The sequence below is a fragment of the Oryzias latipes genome, chromosome 21, assembly GCF_002234675.1.
Source record: "Oryzias latipes chromosome 21, ASM223467v1".
Lineage (NCBI taxonomy): Eukaryota > Metazoa > Chordata > Actinopteri > Beloniformes > Adrianichthyidae > Oryzias > Oryzias latipes.
Window position 1 is genome coordinate 20,080,979 of NC_019879.2, and position 27,066 is coordinate 20,108,044.

Below are 27,066 nucleotides of genomic sequence, written 5' to 3' on the forward strand. Positions count from 1 at the left end.
CAATATGAGGATTTCAAAACAGTTTTATTAAAAGCATTTGCACAAAAATTAAAAAACAAAAATAAATGATCAGGATGGCAAGAAAATTAGATTAAAATAATATTAAAGGCATAATTAGCTGATACATTAGGTGGTATAATTGCCTAATTTACAACATAAACAGAAATAATTGGTTAAGATTTTGTAGTATTATCATTTTGCAACATTAATATATTACAATTATTCAAAGAAATATGCAAAAATGATAGTTTAGTTTAAACTGATATGATTTGCATGTCCTTGTTTGCAAAAAATCTTGAAAAAACAGCACATTTCTTTATTAAGATCAATGGAGATTTTGGATTTTCCTTAAGCAAGTTGAATCAGACACAATTAAAAATGTCTACAATGATGATTAAGTCTAGATTTTTATCACTCTGGTTTATACATTTATTGCACCGTTTAATCTTCTTAACTGGTCCCTCTGTGCACATTTCAGAGAAGCTGCAGCATCACACATCACTGCAAGTGAGAAATCAATAAGCAATGGAAAATACAAAGTTAAAGCTTGTTTGGTAAATCAGAATTGGATCAAATGTGGTTTTTGGGATATAATATGAGCTGTTTAAAGTTGGCTTTGGGGTTTCTTCAGGAACTCCCTCCACTTATGGACAGGAGGGCTGCCATTGACTACCAGGTTCCTCAGCAGGTTGCAGGGCTTCAAGCTGGGAATATCAGGATGCTCTTGGTGGTAGTGCTCAAGCCTCTCCAGAACCTTCTGCAAACCCACCATGCCAGCATAAAACATGGGGCCTCCGCGGTGAGGGGGCCAGCTGTAGCCCAGCACATAGATGACATCAATGTCCTCCGGTCCTGCAGCGATTCCATCCTCAAGAATGCGGAAGCCCTCGTTCATCAGGGCGTAGAGGCAGCGCTCCAGCACCTCCTGGTGGTCTATGCGGCGGGCCACCAAGCCGTGTTGGGTTCGGAACTTCTCCAGGAATCCATGCAGCCAGGGATCGGGTTTAGCAACCCGACCCCCTGGTTTGTCATACTGATACCACCCTCGGCCTGTTTTCTGACCAAACCTTCCCTGCTCACACAGAAGATCTCCCAGGGGGCTGTATCTGCAGCCTTGGCGGATTCTAGCCGAGTGTCCTTCTGAAGCATTGAGAAGTCCATCTGCCTTCCTGACTCTCCAACCAACATCAAGCCCAGAGAGGTCAGACATTCTGAACACGCCCATGGCAAATCCAAACTCCTCTAGAACTTGATCTACAAACTCCGGTGTGGTTCCTTCCTCCAGCAGGAAGAAAGCCTGTTCCAGATAGGGCTTGAGCATGCGGTTGCCTACGAAGCCGCGACAGTTTCCAACTGCCACGCTCACTTTTCCCATTTGTTTCCCTAGCTCCATGGCAGTGGCCACAGCTTGTGGAGACGATCTAGACCCGTACACCACCTCTAGCAGCTTCATAACATGCGCTGGGGCAAAGAAGTGCATCCCAACCACCAGCTCGGGGTGGCGAGTTTCAGAAGCCAGCTGGTCTATGTCCAGTCCGGAGGTGTTTGAGCACAGAAATGTGCCTGGTTTACAAAGCGCAGACAACTGCTGAAAGACCTTCTTCTTCAGAGCCATGTCCTCAAACACAGCTTCAATGACCAGGTCCACGTCTGCTGCTGGCTCCATGTTCGAGCTGTACCCGATCTTGTCCAGCGCTGGCGCCACACCTCGTCTCTTAGCGCCCCGCTCCAACATGCTCGATATTGCCTGCTTTGCCTCCATTAGCTGCTTCTCGTTGGTTTCCATGGCAACCACAGACACCCCGGCCTGTACGAGAGCCACGGATATCCCCCTTCCCATGGTGCCAAGACCTTAAAAGACAAGATCAAACATTGAATGCCAATGAAATCCTGGCTAAAGTACGGTGCACGCTCTGAAAAACATTAGTGAGGCACAGAGAAGTTTTTCCAGAGTTTGCAGTTTTAATGCACACGCTGCTGAGCTTCACATATTCAGATTTTTATACATCCAGTCCTCCCAGCAGAGTAGAAAGTTCATCTTTTGAAGTCCGATGAAATGTCAAAGAAAGATTCCAAAACTTAAATGTGAACATGTCACCCAGGTATCTTGAAGAGTCATTGTGTTTTGTGCTCTTACCAATGACCATTGCTTTATGTACTGCCCCAGGCTTCGTTGTGTCCCAGCGGGCTCCACTGGGCATGCTCCACCGGCCAACAGCTCTCTGGGCAAAGAAATGGTACTGCTGAGCACGGGCCTGGCCTGAGGTGAAGAGAGTGGCCATCAGCTCCCTCTCGCGCTCCATGCCCTGAGCGTAAGGCAGGGTGGCGGCAGCACGAACCGCCTGGACGCACGCGACTGGCGCGAGGGCTCCACGCGCACGCTGCCGAACTCGCTGCATGGCGCCTTCAAAGAGCGCATCCAGATCCGGGTGGCGTGGACACGGGAACGTGCTTACACGACGGGAGTTAGGGGGTTGATCTGAGGAAGAAAGTTAGAAGTAGATCAGAAATGTGTTTCATAATTCAACTTCTGAAAATATGCAAAAGTAAAAATTCAAGTTTGTGAAATCAAATGAGCATATTACTTCCCACTGGCAGTGCTTTATTTTTTTTACACAGTTATTAACTGGTGCTCAGGTGTGGGAATGTTTTCAGGCACACTCTTCTCCTCAATAACTAGGTATCCCAGCAGACACTAAGAGCAGGCCGATTTGACAGGCTATTTCCAGATAATTGCAGGAGCTTTGGCAATGAACCGACACAGCTCACCTTGAATACCGAATATCTCAAACAAAACGAAAAACAATGAGTCAGTTTGGAGGAAAATAGGCGAATAAAGAATCAATATTTTAGTTTTTCTATATAAACCAAAACAAAAAACCTCCAGCCCATTTTCCCAAAAACTATATTGTTCCTCATTGAATCTTTACATGAGGTTTCAGTGATTTCAACTTTAATGGCTCCTATGCTAAGACCTTGTTAAAAATAAAAGCATTTGAAATCCCAGCGCTGTCTTCTCTGATGTGATTACATGAGACAGAAGTCAGAATCTTTCACAGCTTCACTGAATTACACTCAGCTGTGGGTCTGGACCAGAAAATGGGTCACCATGGTGAAGCTTAAAGGGACAGCAGTCAAATCTGATTGATGGGTTGTCTAAGTTTTCCAGCATTAAACTATTTTTTGTGTTACCATTTATCATCTCTAAAGAAAATACTGAGTAAATGTTATTTTTTGGACATTCCTATGCATGTTACCCCACAATTTTAACAAGAGGGAGGTGTTTTATTGCAGTGCAGTGGTTCCAGTGTAATTTAGGAGGCATTATTGCAGCAGATTAATCTGTAAATGGCCGAGCTGTGGATTTACAGCGAATGGGAATCCTAGCTGTCTGGACAGATGTAGTGGGCAGATGTTGCAACCTCTGAGGTTAAAAAAAGTCCCATAATCTCATCAGTCACCAGTGAGACTTAAATCCATTTGTGTATGAGTGTTGGGAGAGTGAGCACGCAGTCATCAGTGTAAGCGCACACTTCACATTGTGCAAAAAAAACCAAAACAAAGTTAAATATAAAATATGCTCACTGGAATAGCATCTAAGCAGGTCTCAAGAGAAATCTTGTGGTCTCACACATTTTTGCTGGCTTTTTGCGTTAAACAAAACATTTCCTGTCCTCATTTTTCCCTCCTAACTAACACAAGGATGTAAAATCTGCCAGAATTTCCCTGATTTCCTGCCATCTCTTCAGTTCTTTTTATAACAGTCTTGCTTTTACTATCAACACTCACCTCCTCTGACATTCAGTCCTCATGTAGTGCAGGGAAATAAGAAAAAAAAAACAACAACATTTGAAGACTTCATATTTTGATTGTAAAAATGATGTTTGACTTGCCATTCAACAGGCTTAACTGTTGACATTTTGCACAGATACAAGATTTTTTGCCACGGGCATGATATCAGACACAAACAGGCACTGCGCTCACTGATGCGTCTGCGGAAGAAGCTGTCACCGCTCGGATAACAACGAGATAACAACAACTTGAAGCCTACAGTTCAGTCATGAAGACTTCATTTCAAATTTCTTTCATGTGGAATCAGGAGCAACCTTAGCTGTGGATAATTCAGGACACACAGGAGGGATGAAAAATGATTTAGCCCTTGGTAAAAGATAAAGTACTAATGTGCTTTGATAAAAAAAAAGAAGAAGAAAAGATTTAGTTAGTGCCCTAAAATGTTAAATGGCTCTGACTGGTTTGGGGAATAACACAGTTTTCTTATGCCCACTGGTGCTCTGTCAGTTTCATTACAAGCGAGTAAAGCTGAATGGGGCGGTCTTCACACAGACCAAGAAATCCTTCTTCCTAAACTGTGGGGACATGGCACACTTCAGGACTCCTCTCCGTCTGCAACTGAGTCAGGCTCACATGCGTGCCGCAGCTCTTTTCCTCCTAAATGAATGGTGGGGGCCCTGCATTAAAATTCTACAAAAGTTTGTCGCTTTTCGCCCTCTTGAATAATCCAGCAAATGTAGTGAAGACATCAGAGCCCATCTGACAGCACCATGAAACATTCATGGCTCCTGTGGTGGTGGATCTGCCTTACATGTCTCTCTGCCTCCTTTGGCTTCCACAGCAGAGATGACTGGGTGCCTTGATGACAGGTTTACCTAAAATAACTCCAGTAGAAGGAATTTCTTGTTCTTCCACAGAGTAAATTTTTAAACCAGTCAAGGGGGGGGGTTGGATTTTACTCTAGTAAGTACCCCCCTCCCCCCCCATTGCCTCTCACCTGCAACACTCAAAGCAAATTTCACAGCTTCATCCACAGTGTTTCTGTCAGTAACCTTGTCGACTAATCCAAGCTGCAGGGCTTCGGCGCCGGTCACGTGGCGGCCTGTGGGACAAAAACACAAAACATCCTATTTAAAGTGTTAACAAGAATGTTTTTACAGATGAATAAAGCAGTTATCAAAAAATAACATCACAATCAATTCAGCTTACCCAGCCAAAGATGAATTATAATGAACGGTTTACTAGTTTTAAAGGTTGCCACCTGCTGGTGCTAAATGGTAGTTCTATAAAACAAATTGTAGTTATTCAATAAGACGTTTTTGTTTGAATGTAAGTGGATTTCTAGAAAGCAAGATAAATCAAGTTTAAGATAAGAGTCAAACGGAAAATACGGACAAAATCTTTTACCTTCAAATGCTTCATAAACCTTATTATTTAAAGAAAAATCTTTTTCAAACAGACTTTACTATTGTTACTTGTGATGACCAGTTTTTTTTTCAGCATTCAAGTTTGTTGTTGGTAAGTCAAAGTACTCTTAGCTGCTCCACCTGTGGTGATGAGATCCAAGGCAGCTGGAACACCGATGAGCCTCGGCAGGCGCTGGGATCCGCCTGCGCCTGGCAGCAAACCCAGGTGGACCTCAGGAAGCCCCAGTCTGGCCTAAAAGCACACAAAGAACAACAGCATTAGCTAGGTGCACCTGCAGCCCTTATGAAACATACTTAGCAAGTACATACATAAGAAGGATTAACAAATGATTGAGGAAGTGACAAAAAATGAAAGCATGTTTTAAACAAATGCCACAAAAAAAAATAAAACCTAGAATGTTTTGAAAAAACAGCAGCTCAGCACTGGCATCTGAAGCATAGACTGACTTTAGAGTGTGCAATTCGGTAGTGGCATCCAAGCGCCAACTCCAAGCCGCCGCCCAGAGCGACCCCCTCGATGGCCGCCACCACCGGTTTAGCTGCTGATTCCACGCCCTGGATCAGTGGGATCAACGGAGGACCGGTCAAAGGTGAGCTGAACTCCCTGATGTCCGCCCCTTAAATGCACAATCGAGAAGTATTAAGACACTACCGTGTGAAAAAAATACTACTTTTACAAAAGAAAGTAAATATCAACATAGAAAATTGTGCAACTTGTTATTGTGACTGACACTTAGTTGGCGTTTTTTCTAACAGTTAATTGAGTCATTGATCTCAAGTTGCCTTATATAGACATCCATTTTTTTGGGTGTTGGATTCATTTATTTCATTGCAGCTGTTTGCAAATAACATTTCATTGTAAAATACTGAAAATGATGTATAGTATAATTGCACATATACAATTAGAACTACAAAAAGAAATTTCATTGTAAAAGTGTAGGTTGAAGCCACAGCTACTCTAATTACCTGTAAATTTCAACAAAAAATCTTTAGAATTTGTTGAACAAATGTTAACATTAGGAACAGAATCTGAAAATACTGAAATATGATATGGAATTACATCTCTTGAGATCATCTCTGTAAAACTATTCCACAGGATTATTTTTTAAAGCGTTCTGTTTTTTTAAACAAATCCAAATCCCGGAGATTCTCTTGTTTCAAACAAACACAATATGTTTTTGGCAATAATTTATTTTAACGTTACTACATTACCGATGCAGTTTGTAGACATCTGTAAACATTAGAGCTTTAGATATAATAATTAAAAAAACAGTTTAGTAGATTGATCATTTGTTGAATGGTTGACCATCCATATGGCTTTTTCTGTGATATAAAAATTGGTTTTGTTTATTTTCGCCAAATTCCAATACATTTTTTAGCATACATTAGTATGAGAGAAGAGCATGAAAGAGTTTTAATATTTAAAAACCCAGATTCATGTAGTAAAGTACTTGCTTTTGATTTTTAAAATGGGTTATGTGAGATTTCTCAGACTCTTGCTATTAGTTGTTAATCAGTTTATTCAATAAGATTACAATTCATTCATTAAGAATATGTTTCATCTTTAATACATCATTTTTGTATGTTTTTCTTTTACTCCAATTCCAATTTAGACCAATAACTGAAATGTTTTTTTTAATCCACTGTGTGCTTCCAGCATCAGGACAGTTCTAAAAAAAACAGCATTAATAAAATAATAAAATAAAAAGGACATAAAGGCTTAATCATCAGACGTTTTAATATTTTAAAGGCTTGAATCATTTCAGTTGTGTCACCACTGTTAAGGTACAGGTACACACCTCCACAAAATTTGCCATTGTGACCACAGATGACCACGGATTTCACCTTTCGGTCGCTCAGGGCCTTGTCCATCGTGTCCACAATACCTTGCCTTACTGCTGCACTGCAATTAAAAAGAGGATATTATGTTTATCAATTTGAACTTTACCCACCATAACCTGATGGGGCCTGATTGTAATGAGTCTAAGTAAGGACCAATGGAACCAGCAGTGGAATTACGAATGAGATTTGCAAAAATGAAATGATATATTATTGATTTTAATTTATTAATTTATTTATTTTTTACATCTGACATGAAAATAAATAAAAACAAGTTAACCTTTACTCAAGCATAATCAGAAATACTTTATTGATCCCACACGTGGGAAATTTGTTTGTCACCATAGCAACTGACAGCAGAGGGGAAAAAAGACTTAGAATGAAATAAGAAAAAAACAAGAACAAAGAAAATGTAGCATAACGTGCATTTTTCAAAGAAGGTGCTTCTGTAAATATGGTTGCCTTGAACTACCTTTTGCGTTGAGTAGTTTTAGTTCTGAATATAACAGCTTGTGTGCTATTTCTGGGCGAAAACCCTTTGCTTTTAGGCAGACAGCCATCAGTAAATGATTAATTGCAGTGTTTTGCTGTGATGCATTATCTCTCAGGCTGTTGGTAGATACAGTCCATCAGGTTCGTCTGATAGGCTGGTCTGATATGCCAGGAGAAGTGCAATGTAGAAACCAATACAGGTCAGGGTGAAGGCAGGCAAAAACTTATTTTTCTAATAATAAACAACATTTTAAGAAAAAAGCTTACAGTGGAAGCAAAAAACTTAACTTCAGGACTGTCTGCAGCAAATAAAACTGTCATGAAATTTGATTTTTTTTTTTTATTATTGCTAAATAACACCTGACAATATATCTACACAAATCTAGACAGAAGATAACCAAACAGAAAAACATCTGCTTCAATGGCCTCTGTCCTACTTACCTCTACCGCCCCCTTGTGGTTTTAGGAAGAACAAAGTAAACATCTAAAAGTTTAACTCAAACTTTAAATCAGTAAGTTTATATTTTACTTCAAACGATGTGCTTATAAAATAACAATGTACAATTTATACATGAAATACTAATCAAAAAATCCATAGCTAACAGACAGCTATCAATTAGTAAAAGTGTTGTCGCATTGTTGTTTTGTGATCTTACCTGAGTGCATTAACAGGAGGATTTAGGAGCGTAATCAGGCCAACAGTCCCCGAAACACGACTGTACTGAGCCATGATGTTATACTAATGATTAAAACTGATAACTAGTCGCACTTCACCGTAAACGAAGTAAGTGGACTTTGAAACAAATCCGTTAGTGCTACATCGCTTTTCATTTATTTTTGTCCCTCCGTGAATACCGTACAAATATACTTCTTCGTGCAGAAAATTTGAGAATTTAAAGGCGGCAAACAATTAGAGTCATAGCGCCCCCTCGCGGACTGGATCTGAACACAAACATTATTTTGAACGGCATTATAACATTTTTTTATAAGAGTAAAAAAATAAAATAAACGTAAAATGCATGATATTAAGGTCTTTTGACTAACACCTGACCTAAATTAAAGAAGGAGGGGGCGGAGATGCGACGTCACCGCAGAGGTTAGCCGTTGTTGTTCTCCGGGAACAGCTGGGAGAAGTATTTTTCTGCAGAACTGAGGACTACTTTCATCATCATGCGGTCACTTTTCGGGTTAATTGCTGTTGTTACGGCAGCCACGTTGTATCTGTATTCGTTGTCGCAGTATCTCCCGGCCGGACCTGCGAGAAGTCCCCAGCTGGACAGTGAAGGTGAACATGAAGCGAAGGAGCCCCGTTACTCCTCTCCGGAGCCCAGCAGGTGACCCGCGTTAGCCGCTAGCTGTAAAATTACAGTTGTGTTCGGAATTATGGGGTGTAATATCGTGTATTTGGCACAATTCCGGTGTTATAAGTACGAACAGCTTTTAATTACAACACCATATGTATAGATTACGTTATTTGTTTCCTGCTTTGTTTGGAGTCTTTTGGATGTGTATTTTTATTTATGTGGAGCAAACAAACTAAAATACTGTCTGCTGGTTTTAATCGTGAAAAAAAATCATCGCAAAGCTTACAATGAAAAAAATGCATATTTAAAACACTAAAGGGTATTTGATGGAATAATTTCAATATTCTTAAGGGGTTCTGGAGGATTTTGAGCCAGTATTTTCTTTGTGAAATCTGTAGATATATATAGTATTTCGATTTCTGTCTATTTTTAATCTTAGTTAATTGTTTCATTTTGTTTATGAAGATTTTTTGTCTCCCAGTCTTTAAATGCCTCTTAAGGTTTTGTTTTGTGTTTGTCCTGAACCCTAATGTTTCAGATAATCAAAAGTAGTTTTAAAAAATAGGTTTAAAAATAGACATGGACTGTACCAGGTAATCACAAAAAGTTTAATTTATAATCAACTATTGTAATTTAAATTGACATGGCCTTAAGGGGGGGTAATAGGGGATTTCAGACCACAAATCAGTAGGACTTGGCTGACTAAACCTTGGAACAGGTTAATTAAAAAGCTCAAACAATGTTCAAATATTTAAGAAAAAAGAAAATGTATCAAGAAACTCTGATTTCACCATATCAAGATAAGAGGAGTTAAAGGTCTACAGGTGTTTGAATAATTCCAAATACATGTGTGAACTTGAATGTGGTGAAATAATCAAAGCTATATTAATTACAACCAATGAGGATTACATTGTGTAATGTGCAGTAATGATTACTTGAATGTTTTAATTACAATCAATAATCAATGCTTGAAATCAATCAATCAAAAGGAGGCAATTATCATGCTGAGATTCTAAAAACATGAGGAACAAATGAAAAACAAAGAGTAACAAGATCAGTCAACTTTGGAACCAAAGAGCTCCACAAAAAAATAAGAAAGAAAGATATTTCCTCAATCTTTTGGAGAAAAACTGTTGCTAAACAAGAAGAAGCTGACATTTTTGTAATGTATGAGTCACCTAACATCTTTCTTGACTTCAACACCTTGAAGACCAGCTGTTGTAATGAGTTGGATCAGGAAATGTAATCTAGCATGACTTTCAAAAGGCAGATTATGCTCTAAAAAGGCTGAATTCCAGCCACTCCACAAAGAAATCTTTCCACAGTACTGCAGTATTAGACTCCATGTTGGTTGTTGCAATTATTTGGTGGCAGCTTTTTGCTGCCAAGGGTTTCCCAACCAGTTTGAACATTTGCTTCATTCACAGATAATGTAAATTTATGGAGGCTTGGATTATTTTCCCTTTTAATGCTAACGTCTTCATTTGTAATATTTTCATACCAAGGTACTGTATGTGTTGTTGCTGATCTAACCTGGCTGTAAATTATGCCGTAGGTTGAAGTTCCCTTCAGACTTGGAGGACTTGCGGGAATTGGCCGAACTTTTGCAGTTTTACAAGACGGAACACACTGGATATGTCCTGCTCCTGTTTTGTAGTGCCTATTTGTACAAGCAGTCCTTTGCCATTCCTGGATCATCGTTCCTGGTAAGCAGTAAAACGTTTTCTTTTTTCTTGACAGTAATCTGATTGTCAACACTAAAATAGAGAGCAGTCTGACTCTGCGGTGTATTTGTGAACCTCAAAGGATTTCTTTCCATCAGATCTTGAGAATCACTAAAGGCCTGTTCACACCGGGACGAATTTCGCCGGCGATTTTCGCCGACGTTTAAAGGCCTGTTCACACCGGGACGAATTTCGCCGGCGATTTTCGCCGACGTTTAACGCCTCGTGACTAAACAAAGGGCACCAACGAGAGTGTGCACACCGACGCGAAAAAACGCCACGCGTTAAAGCGTCAAAAAAAAAAAACGCCTCGGGTTCGTTTTTTTTTTTCGACGCGTCGCGTCGAAATCTATTCGACCAATGAGAATGGCGCTTTTGCTCACGTGTCTGGAGCTTCTGAAGTTACAGTAAAACACAATTTGGGGGCGCTCAAACACAAAACTGCCTTGCTGAGCACACATACCAGCGAAGAAGATAGACGCCAAGTAGCGTCTACACAGCCGCGAAGCAATAATGACGGACATTCTAAAATATCCCCGAACCAAGCACCAGTTGGAGCTACTGGTGCTTGAAATATTCATGTTTTCTTTGTATGATTCTGACAAGCGTGTAAATACTTGCTCTCTTCTTCTGAGTGAAAAGCGACTTTAAGAATCGTAAAGTTGCGCAGCGCCACCTTGTGTACAGGAGTATTTCTGTTTTACATTAAGCGCCATCTAATGTCAGGGAATGAAATTGCATGTTCACTCCACTCATCGTCAGCGAAAATCGCCTGGGTGTGAACACAAAAAACGTGGCGAAAAACGCTGGCGAATAACGCCTGGCGAATATTCGTCCCGGTGTGTACGGGCCTTAACGCCTCGTGACTAAACAAAGGGCACCAACGAGAGTGTGCACACCGACGCGAAAAAACGCCACGCGTTAAAGCGTCAAAAAAAAAAAAACGCCTCGGGTTCGTTTTTTTTTTTCGACGCGTCGCGTCGAAATCTACTCGACCAATGAGAATGGCGCTTTTGCTCACGTGTCTGGAGCTTCTGAAGTTACAGTAAAACACAATTTGGGGGCGCTCAAACACAAAACTGCCTTGCTGAGCACACATACCAGCGAAGAAGATAGACGCCAAGTAGCGTCTACACAGCCGCGAAGCAATAATGACGGACATTCTAAAATATCCCAGAACCAAGCACCAGTTGGAGCTACTGGTGCTTGAAATATTCATGTTTTCTTTGTTTGATTCTGACAAGCGTGTAAATACTTGCTCTCTTCTTCTGAGTGAAAAGCGACTTTAAGAAGCGTAAAGTTGCGCAGCGCCACCTTGTGTACAGGAGTATTTCTGTTTTACATTAAGCGCCATCTAATGTCAGGGAATGAAATTGCATGTTCACTCCACTCATCGTCAGCGAAAATCGCCTGGGTGTGAACACAAAAAACGTGGCGAAAAACGCTGGCGAATAACGCCTGGCGAATATTCGTCCCGGTGTGTACGGGCCTTTAAGCTGTGATTGAAACCTACGCTTGTAATGATGTCTGCTAACATCCCGTCTCTGCTCTCCGTTTGTTCTCATGCAGAACATTCTTGCAGGAGCTATCTTTGGACCCTACAAAGGACTGCTGCTTGCTTGTGTGCTCACCACAGTCGGTTCCACCATGTGCTACCTCCTGTCGCAAGCCTTCGGCAAGCGTTACATTGTTCATCTCTTCCCAAGTAAAGTCTCCATGCTGCAGAAGAAGGTAGTGTTTTTGCAGAACAGTGGACTCTTCAAAGCTGCAGACAAAATGAGAAATGCAGGCTTTTGTGATTGAATGTTTTGTCTGGAAATCTGCCTCAACGCTCTTTTAGTTTCACAAAAAAAGATCTGCATAGTGCTGACTTTTTAAAAAGGGATGCAATAAAACAACAAATATTGATCGATTCTGCCAACAGAGAACAGTTATCTAATTCTACGTGTTCGTCTGATAGCAGTTTCTCTGAAAGACACTCCCAAGTTCACGCCACTGATCACATCACAAACTGCAGGGTATACTCCGCCTCCACCCTGGGGCAGCTGTGGTGCAGCGGCTGACCTCTGATTTACATGGCAAGTTTAGTTCCCGCCCTTGGGCAGGACAATGATCCTACCTTGCTTCTGGTGGTTATAGGTTGGCGCCAGTGTTTGGCATCAGCGTGTGAATGTGTGCATGGGGAAATGGGACTGTGACTGGAAAGGACTTTGGCCTTCCTTCTAAATACAAGTGTACGCCATTGACCATTTCTCCTGAAGCAGCTGGGATTGACTCCGGTAAACCCCATGACCCGCCACTAAATGTCATACCAATAGAATTAAACCTTTTTTTTGACTCATTTTTTATTATAACTTTAGAGAAATCTGCAGGATTTACTACACACACGGTAAACTACTAGACCAGGGGTCAGCAACCGGTACCTCAAAGAGCCAAGTGGATCAGTTTCCCACTGAGAGGAAAGCACAGGGATTTTTGCCGATTTATCACGATAGTTCATTTGGCAATACTTGTATTGATTCAAAATGTTGTCAAGATATTTATTTAATTATTTATTTTAATTATTTTTATTCTTTATGAGGGTGATTGATCTTTTGTCCATTTTCCACAACCTTGAATAGACTTTTCCGTCTATCAAACACCCAGAGTTAAGATGAGTGAGATGGTGGAAACAAATTCACTTTGATGCAGACTCGTTTCTGTGATTTATTTTCTTTAAATCCAGTAAAACAATAAATTATATTAATTATATTATTTTTTATTAGGAAGCAGCTGTTAGTTTGTTAGTTTGGGGCTCCGGCGTGTTCTACACCGACAGCCCAACATATGGTCATCGTAGCAGCAAGGTGACAGGATAGTGGGGGCGTCCTAACGCAAATTTAATTCATTTTACGGAGAAATTGGTGATTATAGTCTAGGCTTTCTTTTGGGCGGTCATCTCATGTGTCCCTACGAGATCGCCACTGACTCTTTCCAGAAAAACTTTCCGTCCAATAACAGACTGGGCGGCGTTCACAGCTGCAGACACGCCCCCTCCGCACGTTCACGCTGCTCTGTTCGTCCTGCCTGCTCCACCTGACGGTGTTAAAGGCAGCAAGACAATCTTAGAACATGATAGTTATTTTACATAAACACAGAGAGCTGCAGCACAGGGATGAAGACAAAGTTGATCAATTTACTGGTTTCCATACTGTATCTGTCTTTTTCAGGTGGAGGAGAACCAGGACTGTTTGTTCTTCTTTCTGCTCTTTCTTAGATTCTTTCCCATGACTCCCAATTGGTTTTTGAACATGTCTGCTCCAATAGTCAACATCCCGTTGACCTTTTTCTTCCTCTCAGTCTTCATTGGTAAGCTATTACATTCCCTATGACTGTTGACCAGTTTATTTTTAAACGGTTTTACTCATTAAGGTCACATTTTCTGCATCAGAACCCTTTTGCCTTTGGTTTGGTTTGGAATAATCTCATTACAGTAAAAAAAAAAAAAGAAAGAAAAAAGCAGAGCAGAGATTATTAGCGGCCAAGTAGTCATTTAAAAAAGCAGAGTGGAGCAGAAGAATTACAAATAAAAACTGGGCAGAACAGTGAATACAAATGTGAAAATAAAATGTTATCACTGCAATGTAAATGGTCAGAAATATCTAAGGACTGTGCATTTGCCATAATGGCAAAGCCAGAGAAGGTATGTAGAAATATGCATGCTGTCATCAAATGATGTTTTGTTTCAGCTTTCCCACAGGGTGACGTCTAAACGCTGCACAGTAACAGCAGGCGGGTCAGACCACGCTATCATCTGCGTCTCTGTTGATGTCGTGACATTTTCTGCCTTCCATTTCAGGCCTCCTGCCCTACAACTTTATCTGCGTCCAGACCGGCGTGATGTTATCAGAGGTGTCGTCGCTGGACGACCTTTTCTCCTGGGAGCGGCTGCTGCAGCTGCTGGCCATCGCCTGCGTGTCTCTGCTGCCCGGGGCGTTGATCCGCAGCTACAGTCACAGACACCTCAAAGTGGACGCTCAGGCTCAGAACGGACTCGCCGCAGATAAGAAGAGGCCATGACTTGTTGAATTTGGTCACTCGTCTTTTGAGGCCTACTGCTCTGAACAGCGGATGTCGTTTGGAGATGTGCACACTTGCGTGCAAATGTTTTCAATTGTGAGGAATTGTATAATTCAATTTGCCTTCTAGACAAAGTGTAGATTACTTCTTTTAAGAAGACTTTCACGGTAAAGATAAGTGTTAAAAAAATTTCAAATTTTTGCTGTTCTGATGACTTTGTTTCATATTGAGTGTTTTATAAATGTTGTTGCTCTGGTGTGAGTCAAGCTTCTGATGTACAGTGTGGGTTTGAAGTGCCTGTTGTGGACTTTTGACATTTAAATTCTACCTCTGTGCAAAAATGAAAATATTCATAAAGATCTTCAAGGTCCCGTTTGTAGAGATGGGCTGCTTCAGAAGATCTGATGTCACCTTTATAGCCAAACATGGGACTCCAGTTTTCAATGCTAAGGAGACGAGCTTGTGAGCTGGAAAAGTTCTGCTCTGGAGCAGTTGGAAGGACACGAGGAGAAGATCAAGGGTTTTTACCCGGCATCCACACTCCTCACGTTATAATCCAGTCCAGCAGCTGCTGCATGAGTGCGAGTAACCAGAGATCACAGCAAATCCACTTCCCAATCCTGAGAAAGTGACTGATCCGCCATCAGCAGACGGGAGAGGACCCCCCCCCCCCCCCCCCCAATAAAAGCCATAGAGACGTTTGTCACTTATTTCGGTTTTAATATACTAGATAGAAAACAACCTGGAGGTGATTTTCCTGGTTTGATCATCAGATTTTTGTGTATATTTATACATCCTTTTGTGGGAGGAGCTACATGGAGGTGATTGGAGTAAAGGCAATCTACTGAATGTAAAGTTTAGTCAGAAAAGGTGACCTTTGAGGCATAAAAATGTCTTTCTTTTTGTCTTGTAATCCAAATCTTTGTTCTGTAGAATGTCATTCTGTGAGTGAAATTCTACATTCTTTTTTAATCCTGTGGACTAAACTGTTGTTCAGCTACAAAAACAGGATAATATTAAGTACCGACTGGAGGGGGAGGAAGAAATTACATTTTGTGTATGATGTTTTTGTTGGCTAATATTTCAATGTCATCACAAAGTTGTAAGATGCTGTGACAACAAAATCTGCAGTGAAGACATGGCTCACTGCTGATTCAGCACCTCTATTTTTTTTAAAGGTTTTTGAGAAAATAAAACACCCCAACAGCTTGTTTTGTTTTTCAAATGTTCTTTATTGCTCTGATCCAGGTTGCTCAGCAATACAGTTCACTCACAACTCAAAAGAACAGCTTGGCTGTTTACCAGGAAGGCATGGATCCACATGTGATGCTTTTAAAAAAAAGAATGGATCAAATGTCTGTTCAACCACCGATTACTTTGAGGTGTTGGGGACCTTTTGGTCCATGGGAAATGTAGGACTTTGTGACCTACAGAGGAAACAAAAGGAATCTCCCGAATGGTGAAATGCAGTTAAGAACCGGATCCCTGTAAAATAAAATAAAAACTGTTTAAAGTCTAGTGCTATATGAAGTGCGGTACATACTGGATCTCCTGTATCAATCTCATGCAATGCTCTGCGTTAAAACAAGAAAAGACAACAAACACTGCTGTGGTTCTGCTATTTCTAACAAAATCCCTCCATCACCTGGTCCGGAGAGTTCTAAGATGGCGCCGGATGCCCTGTGCTCACTCCCAAAGGCAAAACAACTTTCACACCTGATAAGCCTCTCTCTCCTTCACCATGTCAAGCTAAAATGCATACTTTGCTTTTTCCTCTCCCAATCCAATTCCATCGCTCAAAGTTCTAGCTAGGAAATCATTTTCAACCACAATTTCAACACTAGTATTATTGGTAGTGATCTAACAGGAATGAATATTAAGCAATCCCAGCTACAGCTCCAGACTATATCCTCCTATCAGTGTAAATGACGAGAAAACCCGATCAACAGAAAACAAAAGAAAGCCTAAGCTATTCAACCACTGTGTGATACTACTAACGACACTCAGCTCCCTCTGTGAAGTGTGTACTTGTGGTTTTCTGGTACTGATAATTAATGCCTAGCAACACCCACAAAACCTAGAAACACCAATCCTTAGAAGTGGAAAAAAAAAAGGGTTACTATCATCTTTACAGAATTTCGTCTCAGAGGGTCCAACGGATCAGGATGTTCCTCACAACAATTCAGCAAAACTCGACCAGTCAGAGGGAAATCTGTCTACAAACAGCCAAAACACAAGAGAAGCAGAAGTCTGAGGAGTCCTCTGCAATGCAGGACAAGAACCATAAAGCTGCTCTAAAGAAAAAGAAACTAAACCAGACAGACAAGAAGGTAAGATACACAACGTCCAGTGCTACTGTCGGCAGCAGATATCTGCAGCACACGCTCTGCTGAAGTGACGCAGAACACCACCGGAGTCAAACGTCTGAATGAAAGGGCCGTCCTGCCTTTACACAGGTACGGTCAGGGTACTTGAACCAGGTCTGGAGAGCTATCATCATTATGTATGAGGTACTGTACCGGCCGTGGGGAGGCCCACTGCAGCGGTGGCAGCAGCAGCAGCAGCAGCCTCAGGCATTGTGTGAATTGAGATAGTTTTATTTTAGCACTGCTCGTCTGTGTTCACCGGGACAAAAAGGAAACAAACCTCCAGCTCATCGGATGGTAAAAGTCTGCCCTCCACAAGTAAAATCAAAAAAACAAAACAACACTAACCAGTTTAAAAGGTAAACACTAACTTTGACTTAAACGGTTGACGTAATTCCTCTATCCTACATTGTTTGAACTAAAGTCAGCCTTGGATTCAGAGGTAAAATGTACAGCACAGCAAAAGAAATGACATTGGCAGACTGATGGGGAAACATTTTAGAGATCACAAAACGGGGCAGACTGCTGTTACAGACAGAACACAAAGCATTTGTGTGTGACTATTGTACATGTTTACAGATATACAGTTTTATTGTCGTACACAGTGACATTTCAACGACTAGAGTTTTACTACATTCTACACAGAAGACCAGGCTTTAACACCAAGTTCAAGAGTCCTGTCAGTGTGTTTTTGCAGCTTTGAATTTCCAAATCAACCCCAGAGTTTGCTGTTATCAAACAGAGCTGGTAAGGTTACAAAAAGAAAAATTAAAATCCTCTCCCAGAAAGGAAAAAGCTTCTTTTTTTTCTTTAAAAGTCTCAAAAAACAGGAGGTACAGTTGGTTAGTATCGGTTTTCTATCAACTGATTGTATTTATTTGTGTTTCTCTGACTGTGAAATCAGTACAATCCATATTCAGAACCACAGCGGGTCAGTATGAACCCCCTAAATCTTCCAAAATGTACTTAAGAAATCCGTCGCCGTGTTTTCACCGAGAGGATGCACGGCGTCCAGGTAAACACAGTCCCAATGCAGTTGACTACAAAAATGTCACTAGTCCTGAAGAGTGTAGAGATTACTGTAAGATTTTTTTTTTCATTTCAAAATAAAGAAAAACTAAAAATGATCAGTTAACAAGGCATACAAAATGTGGAAAAAGGGGAAATGAAAGATTGGACTGAGGTACCCTGAAGCCTGAGGTAGATCACAATACTGACATGCGCACTGTTCACATCCTTACCAAAGTTAACATGGTGGTTCACTTGAACTGTTCTCCCAGTTTCTTTTTTTTCCATGGTTTTGTTCTTTATATTATTATTCATAGTTTAGTCTTTCAAGAAAATAAAACACTTCCCTTCAAAATAATATGGCAGTGTCCCACTGTGAAAAGAAAAAAAAAGGACTTTTGTTTTTTTCTTTTTGTTTCTTATCAATAGTTCTCATCACAAAATAGGAAAAAAAATAGATTCATAAATATTACTCTCTCTTTTTATATATATATGTATATATATATTTATTTATATATATATACACACACGCGTGCATGTGCGCGCACACATACACACACAAAGGAAGCTGTGCATGTTGGCAATAACCTTGCGTCTGGAAGATGAAGCTCATGGGTGATTTTGAGAAGGTGGCGAAATAAGGCAACAAGCTTCTGCGTTTTTCAAAGTAAAGCCCAGAGGAACACTGGGACCTGCATGTCCAGCTCCAGCAGGCCCACTGAACCAAAACCTCTGATAGCGAAATTAAGGGGGGGGGGGGAACAGCGTGCGGGAGGATAACAATTTTGTGTGCTATGTGCCGCTGGTCCGGCCTGCTGGACACAGCAGGGGTGATATTTTCAAGAAAAGGCTGCATATTGTACATTCACAGCTGTCACGCCATTTTTTAGTTTGTTTGTCTGTTTGTTTTCAAAAAGCTCCCTGACAAAGGCAGGGTTAAAGCCAAATGCGGCTGCGGTCACGTTTGCCGTTGTGTGTGTACCACAGGGTCATACAGTGTCCCCAAACACCACTACCCCACCCCTTGTAAAGTTTCCACTGCTGCCTTACCTATTCTGGGTTTTTCTCACCCATCTTTGTCCTCTTTCCCGGCCCTCAGTTAACAATGGGCTCTTTGGGACGTCCTGATGAGGCTGCAGCAGTGCACATTCAAATAAAATGGTTGTTCATTCACAAAAGTGAACAATTTCTGTAAAAATTCTCCTTATTTTGCTGTGATTAAAGTGAAAGGCTTTATAGACTTTGCTTAAACATCAGGACAAAGCGCTTGTTTTTGATGTTTTTGGGAGTGACACCAGTTAAAAAAAAATAAAAAAAGATATTAACAATCCCCTCAGTTGCATAAAACCTCTTGAGCGAAAGTGGCAGTCAGTTCAATGACATCGAAAGGCTACGAAAACAAGAGTTTTTTAACAGAAGATATTTTTTAAACCCATTAAAAAAACATAAGATGAGAAGAAGTGAAGAAGCAGAAATCAGCAGGAGATGAAGATTAAAAACACGGAGCAAAGCTCTAGACAAGATTGGTGAGAATTATTCCAGAGGGACGTTATCTTTTGCGTTGGCACACACACAGGCTTGTTAAAAAGACTCATTCATGGATTTACTCATAGGAGCTTTTTTCGATTTCAGTGGACTAAGATGGGAACAAACCACAGCCCAATCTTTTAATCAAAGTGAGCTGTCCTGTCATTTTCATAAAAAGAAATCACAGTGCGTGCTCTCAAGGCCTATGAAAATACTTTCTACTCAGTGTTAATACTGCTTAGAAGATTTAATCTCACAGTCTAAATGTCCCAAACGGCTGTGAGAGGATGCAACCAATTTCTCTAAACATCAGTCCCATTGCCTTTATGTGCATTTGTGGAGATCGACTTGTTTCATCGCTTTGATCTGTTGGTTAGGCCTATGTTAGTCCAACTAAAGGGATAACAGTATGCAGGGTAAACATGTCATGTTAGACCTTTTTTTAAACTGATAATAAGAGTTCTCAAATTCTCTGCCATTTCCACCTATCCTGTCAAATTTTTTTTTGGTCTTTTTCGTGATATTATTATGTTTTCTTCCACTCCGTCTCAAAGGGGTTGGCAGTGCACACAATGCCCTCAGCCTTTGGCTCTCACTTGTATCCCCCTAGTGAAGTTCTTTGGTTTTGATCCCGATGCTGCTGGTCTGCCCTGCATTTTCCCCTTGGCCTTGACCTTAGTCTGGGTAGGTCTCTGTCTTTTTAGGAGGGCTACATTCATTGGCTGGTGCCCACTGGAGCTGCCTCACTGGTCACTTGGAGTGGTGCGGTGACTCAGGGGGGCCCTGCTGGTGCTTCTGCTCCTGCTGTTTTACCTGCTGAATGATCTCCCGAATCTTCCTCTGTGCAGTCTGAGGGGCAGACGAGGAATTAGTCAGAACCATAACCAATGTGAAGAACATCTACCACAAGATAAAATGTAAACATTTATTTAAAGTCCTACTATCATCCTCTTTTGATGTATTATTAAAGATTTCCCAGTGGTCTTTTTAATTATAATTATGACGTTTTCAGCCAAGATGGAAAAACCTGTGTTGTGTTTTTTAGGGCATAGTTCCTGCATCCATCTGTTTACACTATCTAGCTAGTTTATGGCCGCTCACACCACCAACCTAACCTTAGCGGTGCAACAAAACTAGTGGGCAATATTGGAGCCATCCAGTCGTTCAGTTTTGAGTCAGATATCACTCAGACGAGGAAAAGAAAGACGTAAATGGATCTATTTGTCTACACGTGTTGCATTAGAATGGAGTTGAGCAGGGAGCTTGTGACCCGCTGTCGTAGCTTCTACATCACACCTACAAGCTTTTTCTAACTGTTTTTTCTTCTGCTCTTGATTCACCACAATTTGAATAAAGAAATCCTCAGAAATGCAATTTTATATTTGTCCTCCATCAGGACAATAGCCCAAACCATGATTTTCATCAGAGTGGGTCTTTAGTAATGACTTTTGGTCTTGTTTTCCCTCATGTCACGTCAGTTTTGATCATATTTTATGGTTGAAGAAACAATTAAAGTACAAGATGCAACAATTTTCTAAATCCAAAATCATGTTATTCATTTAGATGTAGTTTGGTCCCAGAATCATATATCTGTAATTGATTTTTTTTCCACCTAAATTAGGTCAAACTCCATCTATTTGTGAATTAGTGAAAATCTGTAAAAGTAATTGAAGTAAATTATGTAGAGATCAATATTTGGTTGTTTCTTTTCTTTATATCATCGCTGTTTTTAAGCAGTATAAAATAAAACATGTGATGCATGACAAATGATATTAATTTTTTTAATATTTACATTATTTTGATTTTGAAAGGAGTATGTCATTTTTTACACCAAAAATTTGTTTGTTGTTTTCGCCATTTTAATCCCTGTTTACTGTTACTAATTGTTTTGACAGATACACACAGGCCTTTTATTACATTAACATGTAGTTATTTTGTAGCTTTTCCTAACATGTATGAATAAATAACTTCTACGGTATTTAAGTTACATCCGTTCTCTTTTTTTAAATAAAAAGCAGCTACTGCGTTCTGTTTTGCATACCTGGCTGGCAAAGAAATGCCCGCTGATTTTCACAAAGACCTCGTCATTCTCGTCAGGAATTTGGTCCCGCGGTACGATCACCTCTGCGCTCGTAAGGTTCTGCAGTTCATTTACCTGCAACGCAAGCGAAGGGCTCCACAGCTGAACACATGTTCTTGACCTTCACATCCAGTCTCACTTACCAAATGCAGCCGTCACACTGTGACAGTAAATGAACACACTGCAAACTATTTCATACTTGTAAACATTTAAAACTTTGTTAGACGTTCAATATATTTTACCAGGTTTTCAGTTTACTTCTCTTTGCTTTAACTCAGTAAAGTGGATGATTTTTTTTTTGTTTCATTAAGAGCTAGGATCTAGAAATAAAGAAATTATTCAAATGAGTCAAAACTGTTGTTTTTTTTTCCATTTTGTTGACAGTAAAAAAAAAGTTTTAGACTTAAAGAACTTAAATTGCACTGTAATTTTTGGTTCAATTTCAGGGATGATATTTCAAAGTTCAACAAGTGTCAAATTAGGCTGGCATTCATTGTCATTGTTTTGGAAGCCAAAATTAAGATTTATGCTCTAGGAATTAGTGCTAGTTTTACATTTAATTAAGATTTATTGAGATGGGCCAATTTTTACTAAGATGATATTCTCATTTTGTTCTAAAATGAGCCATTTCTACTTCTTACAATAGTTTAATCAATATAAATAACAATTAGGTACATAAAAACTAAAAAAACACAAACTGCTTAGAACTAGCAAAAAATACTTATTATATATAACATTCAGTTTGAAGTAACGCTATCTAACTGTAACTTCTTTAGCTTTTTTTTTTTCCTTTGAACTCCTTGTTTTTTAGATTTTGTTAACATACTGTAAGATTTCTTGTTAAGTAAAAATGAACTTTCTTTGCAGGATTAGTGTTCTTTTCCTATTTCAAGCTACCTCTTGTTGCAGTTCACGGTTAACTAAAAATGAAATTTTAGCTTAAAAACAATCCTTTGGTTGTTCAGAAAAATCCAGGTCCGCTCATTTTTATTTGTCTTTCCAGTTCATCTATTATCAGCTTTGCTCACCGTTTTGCCACCTTTGCCGATAACCCTGCCAGCTGCACTCGAAGGAACCTTGATGTGTGTCTCCAGTTTGACTTCTTCTTTTGCAGAAAAAAAGTTCTCCTCTTTCAGCTTTCCAAATATCCGACCCTGGGCCTGAAATACGAAGAAGACGATGAGGCTGTAGATTCTTTCAGAAAAAAAAACACAAGGCGATCATTTCTAGTCTACAAGGGCAAGACAAGTTTATCAAAAACATAAAGACCTGTCATTTTATTTCTTGAAATGAGTGGATGGTTTTACCTTAAATTGAGCTTCAGGAGTTCCTGTAATAATAACCATTCTCTCAGTAACATCTGGACTCTCAGCTGGGGCTATCTGATTTGGAAAACAGAAAAGATGCAGATGTGGGAATGTGCAGCTTCCAGACAAACTTTATGGCCTCCAAATTCAGCCCCGAATCATCAGACCAATATTCCAAACATTCGACATTAATTTAACAACTCCAACTAATGAAGAGCCTGTGGTAACTCCATCTGAAACACTAATGAGTCACCTCCTCTTCTCCCCTTTCTAATCATGATAACTGCTGCAGTTGCATCCAAAGTGCTGCTGAGTCAATCGACTCATTGGAGCGTAATAACGCCTGCTTGATTGGTGAGGAGCTTTTAAACACGCACTGGAAATTTAAACCACCAGAGTGGATTCAACTCTGAAAACTGATGAGCGACAACTTGACAGCTTCTTTCTCCTCCTTAATGAACTCACCTTAATGGAAGCTCCTGCAAAGTGGGCAAGCTGTTTGATGTGCTGGCCCTTCTTGCCTATCAGGGCCCCGACTGCCTGAGTTGGAATAAAGAGGTAGACGACCTCCTGTTCAGGAGCCTGTTGCTGAAAAGATGACCAGGATTAGCTGTTTCAGAGCAGAGCTCTTCTCATACCTGCAGCTGCAAAATACAAGAGCTCAATTTAGCTTTCCACATGAAAGGACAGCTAAATTAGGACCTCATCAAAGTTTTTTCTCTTTATATAAACATTATGTCTGGCTGTATTTGAATGGACCTGCTCCTGTTTTTTGTTTCTGTCAGCATGGTAACACTTGTGTGGATGAGGTTTATAAAAAATATATTTTTATGAGCCACAAAACACTCAAACGAAGCCACCCAGAAATATTTGTTTGTTCTTTTTATACACAGGAATTCCAGAAAAAAATGTCTGACAAACAAAACAGAGAGCTGCAACCATCTGCCGTTAATACTGCCTTCTTCCTTCATAAATTCTACAATCCATCAGAATAGAGGAACTCACTGTGACCGACTGACTTAAAGGAACGTTAGATGAGACATACTGAGTGCTGGTGGGGGATGGCACTTGTTGGAGGAACCCCGTACAGGCCACTGAGATGTGAAGAGTGACTCTGAAAGCACAAGTAAAAACAGGACCACTCAGATAATCTTTTGATCTTTTATAAAAGTATTCCCAATAGTCTTTGAAATATAATTATGCAGTGTTTAATCAAATTTTTTTTTTAAATGCCGTCTTATATTACATAGTTTTTTGCAGAGCAGCAGTAGTCCATCAGAAATTCACCTGTGGGTTGTGGACGGGGCTTAGAGTAAGCCGCCCCCTTTACCATCATCCGTCCCTCCAGCTAACTTACAGCCCCTCACAACCCCAACCTAGCATTACCAGTGCAACAAAAATGCTGATCAACATTGGAGCAATTCAGCCAAATTCCAGCTCATGCAAGGAAACCACAAACGTACATGGATCTAGTCCTGTATACATAAGAATGCTAGGGAGCTGGAAGCTTGAGGCCTACCCACAACTACAAGCTTTTTCCAACAGCATTTTTTCATCTGCTCCTGATTCACAACGATTTGAATAAAGAAATACTCAGTAACGCAATTCTAAGCTTAATTTTCTTATGTATATCCTCTATAATGAGAAAAATTCCACAAGAATATGTTGAAAACACGATTTTCATAGGTGTGGGTCTTTAAAGGAAACCATGCCCATAAGAGGCATTCACAAGCACAACTTGAGCTCTCATCGGGGGAATTTCAGGTTGAATACTCGCAGTGAATCACACGTTGATCTTCTTAATTAGGAACACACAAAAACATTCTCGCACACTGCCTCACACCACTTAGGCTCGCCCTCATCAGGCAGTGAGAGGAGACTTTGTCTAACGCACACAATGACTCATCTCTGAAGAACAACTGGGGGAATTCTGCTTGCCTCAGTCTGTTTAAGACTCATGCAGGAAGACGAGTCAGCAGAGTAATGCTATTTTTTATTTCAGGGAACAGTTTGTTCCCCACGTGCCGAATACAAAATTATTTCGTCAAATCAGAAGTAACCCCCACAGTTCAACCGGTAAAACTGGTTTGTGGGAGGAACAAAACTCACTAAGAAAGGGTTGTATCCTGCTGGAGGCATAGGGGGAACTGCGCCACGTGATCCAGCAGCAGGGGGCAGCACCGGCAGACCAGAGGAGAAGATTCCCAGAGCGTTCAGGTTCAAGCCTGGGATCAGGTTGGCCTGTTGCTGCAGATACGGAAAAAAGCAACAGTTGGACAATAGAAGAAACGGTTGAAAACACATTTCATTTCCGATTTAAAACTAAACCTCTGTAGAGGTACCAGAAAGAGTTACATCAGTAATATGCATTGGTTTGAAGATATTCAGGCTTAGGAATGTCCTCTACAGACAAATTTGCAATCCTGGTAGTCAGGAGGTCAAAACTGCAAAAAAAAATGTAAAAGTAACTTTTGTACATTTTCTTAATAAAAATAAAAAAAGAAAAACTTTTAATCTAGTGGGTTTTTACCCCTTAACAGTATCCTGATGATGTTCAACATAAAAAAAAATCATATCTCATCTTTAATGTCAAATACAAATTTAGTTTACGAAAAGAAAAAATACATTAAAATCAGTTTCATGTAACTGTTTAAAATCCATTAGCAAAGAGATCATGTCAAATATGGAAGAGATGATTATTACTCTAACAATTACTCAAAAAATAAATAATTTTGAAATTCACATTTTTGAAAAAGAGTTAAAGAAATTGTTGAGAAAAAAATGTATAAATTAAAATTAATCAGTTAAAAGAAAAACAATAATTATTGTTATTGAAACAACAACTCCCAGAGTTAATTAGGTAGCTGGTGAGAAATGTAAACTGATTTCAGACTTAAAAAGTTTAGAAATTATTCCCTAAAGGGGACAGGAAACTAATCATGTTCTTGTTGCGGAAAAACTTTATGCAATATCCACACTGTCACGCTAGATGGCCCTAACGGTTCACTGTAGAGACGCGGCCCAGCCTGAAAGCTGCCAGAACTGCTCAGAGAAAGCCAAAGGGGTTTGGAGCGCCTGCTCCATGAGCCTCTAAAGATGTCCCCAAAAAATTAAAGTAGGGATGAACCACTGAGCGGATATGCCACGAAGAAATTAGTCCTAAGACAGAAAAAGGAAGGAAGTAGATTCAGAATCCGTGTGCTGAGGTACAGCGTTGTCTAGATTATCTGCATCCATCTCTGCTGGTCTGTTCTGCAATAAAGGGTTTGCAGAGCGTGATATCCTCATGGCTCCTCTGAGGTTGACCTCAGTGGCTGCAGATGAGGTCATCGGGTTAAGTGAAAGAGGAGCCAGATGAAAGAGAAGCCTACAGATATCAGATGGATGCTGGGAAACGCAGGCAGGCGCAATCGGTGGGGAAGCAGCCATGAGTCAGACACTCCAAACGAACACGTGCTGCACTGTGATGCTTGACTCAGTGATGAGCCATTTACCGATCGCTTACTGTTGTCTTTTTTCCTAGGCAACCTCCCTAATGCTGCTGGTAACACACACTGAAAGGAAAGGCGATATTGTCCCGCTGTTTGCTCTCAGTTCTCACTATTCACCTGTTGGTATGAGTCACTTTACAGTCACAAGCCACAGAGAGGACTCACATTTATAGCAGCAATGTCGTTCTCGTAGGCTTCCTTCAGTTTCTTCATGATCTCCACCTCGGCTTTACAACAAGCCTCCAAGCTGCCCTTCACCGTGATGGTCCTCTCAGGGTTGCAAATAGTTAAGTCTTGCAATCTGCAAACACAACCCCATGCATGCATAGGAGGAAATATGTTTTTTTTATCTAAAAATCATCAAACATTATAGTTAGTCCACATTATCCTCAAAAGAATGGTTAGAAATTAGGGACTAGATTAGGGGTCTGCAACCTAAAACAGCCATTTGGGCCAGTTATTTAGTGCCCAAAACCCACAGAGAGGTGCAAAATTCCACTTCACAAGTTTGGAAAAATACACTTTATTTATGTTTTTCTGGAAATTAAACCATTCCTTTACAAAACGTTGCTTCCACAATAACTAAGTCTCATCAGGGTTAGATTTTTCAACAAATAACACCTTTACATTGTTTCACTTTTGCCAGCAGC

The 27,066-nt window shown here is 40.3% G+C and overlaps 3 protein-coding genes across 3 annotated transcripts in view; 1 reads left to right on the top strand and 2 right to left on the bottom strand.

The window, feature by feature from the left end:
* Positions 1–5: 5 nt before the first annotated feature.
* On the bottom strand, positions 6–8,394 carry ehhadh (enoyl-CoA hydratase and 3-hydroxyacyl CoA dehydrogenase). The gene is made up of 7 exons (XM_004081711.4): positions 8,207–8,394; positions 7,019–7,122; positions 5,667–5,836; positions 5,340–5,451; positions 4,790–4,894; positions 2,138–2,479; positions 6–1,851 (listed from the first exon to the last, which is right to left on the bottom strand). The coding sequence occupies exons 1-7, from the start codon at positions 8,278–8,280 to the stop codon at positions 605–607; spliced, it is 2,154 nt and encodes a 717-aa protein (XP_004081759.1). The 5' UTR covers positions 8,281–8,394; the 3' UTR covers positions 6–604.
* Positions 8,395–8,607: 213 nt separating this feature from the next.
* Positions 8,608–15,845, top strand: tmem41a (transmembrane protein 41A). The gene is made up of 5 exons (XM_004081713.4): positions 8,608–8,884; positions 10,410–10,560; positions 12,148–12,309; positions 13,788–13,926; positions 14,417–15,845. The coding sequence occupies exons 1-5, from the start codon at positions 8,721–8,723 to the stop codon at positions 14,635–14,637; spliced, it is 837 nt and encodes a 278-aa protein (XP_004081761.1). The 5' UTR covers positions 8,608–8,720; the 3' UTR covers positions 14,638–15,845.
* Positions 15,846–15,867: 22 nt separating this feature from the next.
* Positions 15,868–27,066, bottom strand: part of igf2bp2 (insulin like growth factor 2 mRNA binding protein 2) — a 45,178-nt gene continuing 33,979 nt past the window's right edge. Inside the window, exons 9-16 of the mRNA XM_023950670.1 lie at positions 26,582–26,717; positions 25,035–25,172; positions 23,971–24,039; positions 23,391–23,513; positions 22,926–23,000; positions 22,647–22,778; positions 21,580–21,693; positions 15,868–20,387 (exon numbers count right to left, since the gene is read on the bottom strand). Of these exons, the coding sequence (XP_023806438.1) occupies positions 20,289–20,387; positions 21,580–21,693; positions 22,647–22,778; positions 22,926–23,000; positions 23,391–23,513; positions 23,971–24,039; positions 25,035–25,172; positions 26,582–26,717 (886 nt within the window). The 3' untranslated portion in view covers positions 15,868–20,288. The remainder of the gene's footprint in view (positions 20,388–21,579; positions 21,694–22,646; positions 22,779–22,925; positions 23,001–23,390; positions 23,514–23,970; positions 24,040–25,034; positions 25,173–26,581; positions 26,718–27,066) is intronic.

Bases quoted from the DNA above. Each gene is read 5' to 3' on its own strand.
- tmem41a (XM_004081713.4), top strand. From the start codon at position 8,721: ATGCGGTCACTTTTCGGGTTAATTGCTGTTGTTACGGCAGCCACGTTG. The intron at 8,885-10,409 runs GTGACCCGCGTT...ATTATGCCGTAG, and splicing joins TCCTCTCCGGAGCCCAGCAG to GTTGAAGTTCCCTTCAGACT. The intron at 10,561-12,147 runs GTAAGCAGTAAA...GTTCTCATGCAG, and splicing joins TTCCTGGATCATCGTTCCTG to AACATTCTTGCAGGAGCTAT.
- ehhadh (XM_004081711.4), bottom strand. From the start codon at position 8,280: ATGGCTCAGTACAGTCGTGTTTCGGGGACTGTTGGCCTGATTACGCTC. The intron at 5,452-5,666 runs GTCAGTCTATGC...GTGTGCTTTTAG, and splicing joins ACCGAATTGCACACTCTAAA to GCCAGACTGGGGCTTCCTGA. The intron at 4,895-5,339 runs GTGGAGCAGCTA...TTTGTCCCACAG, and splicing joins CTTGGATCTCATCACCACAG to GCCGCCACGTGACCGGCGCC.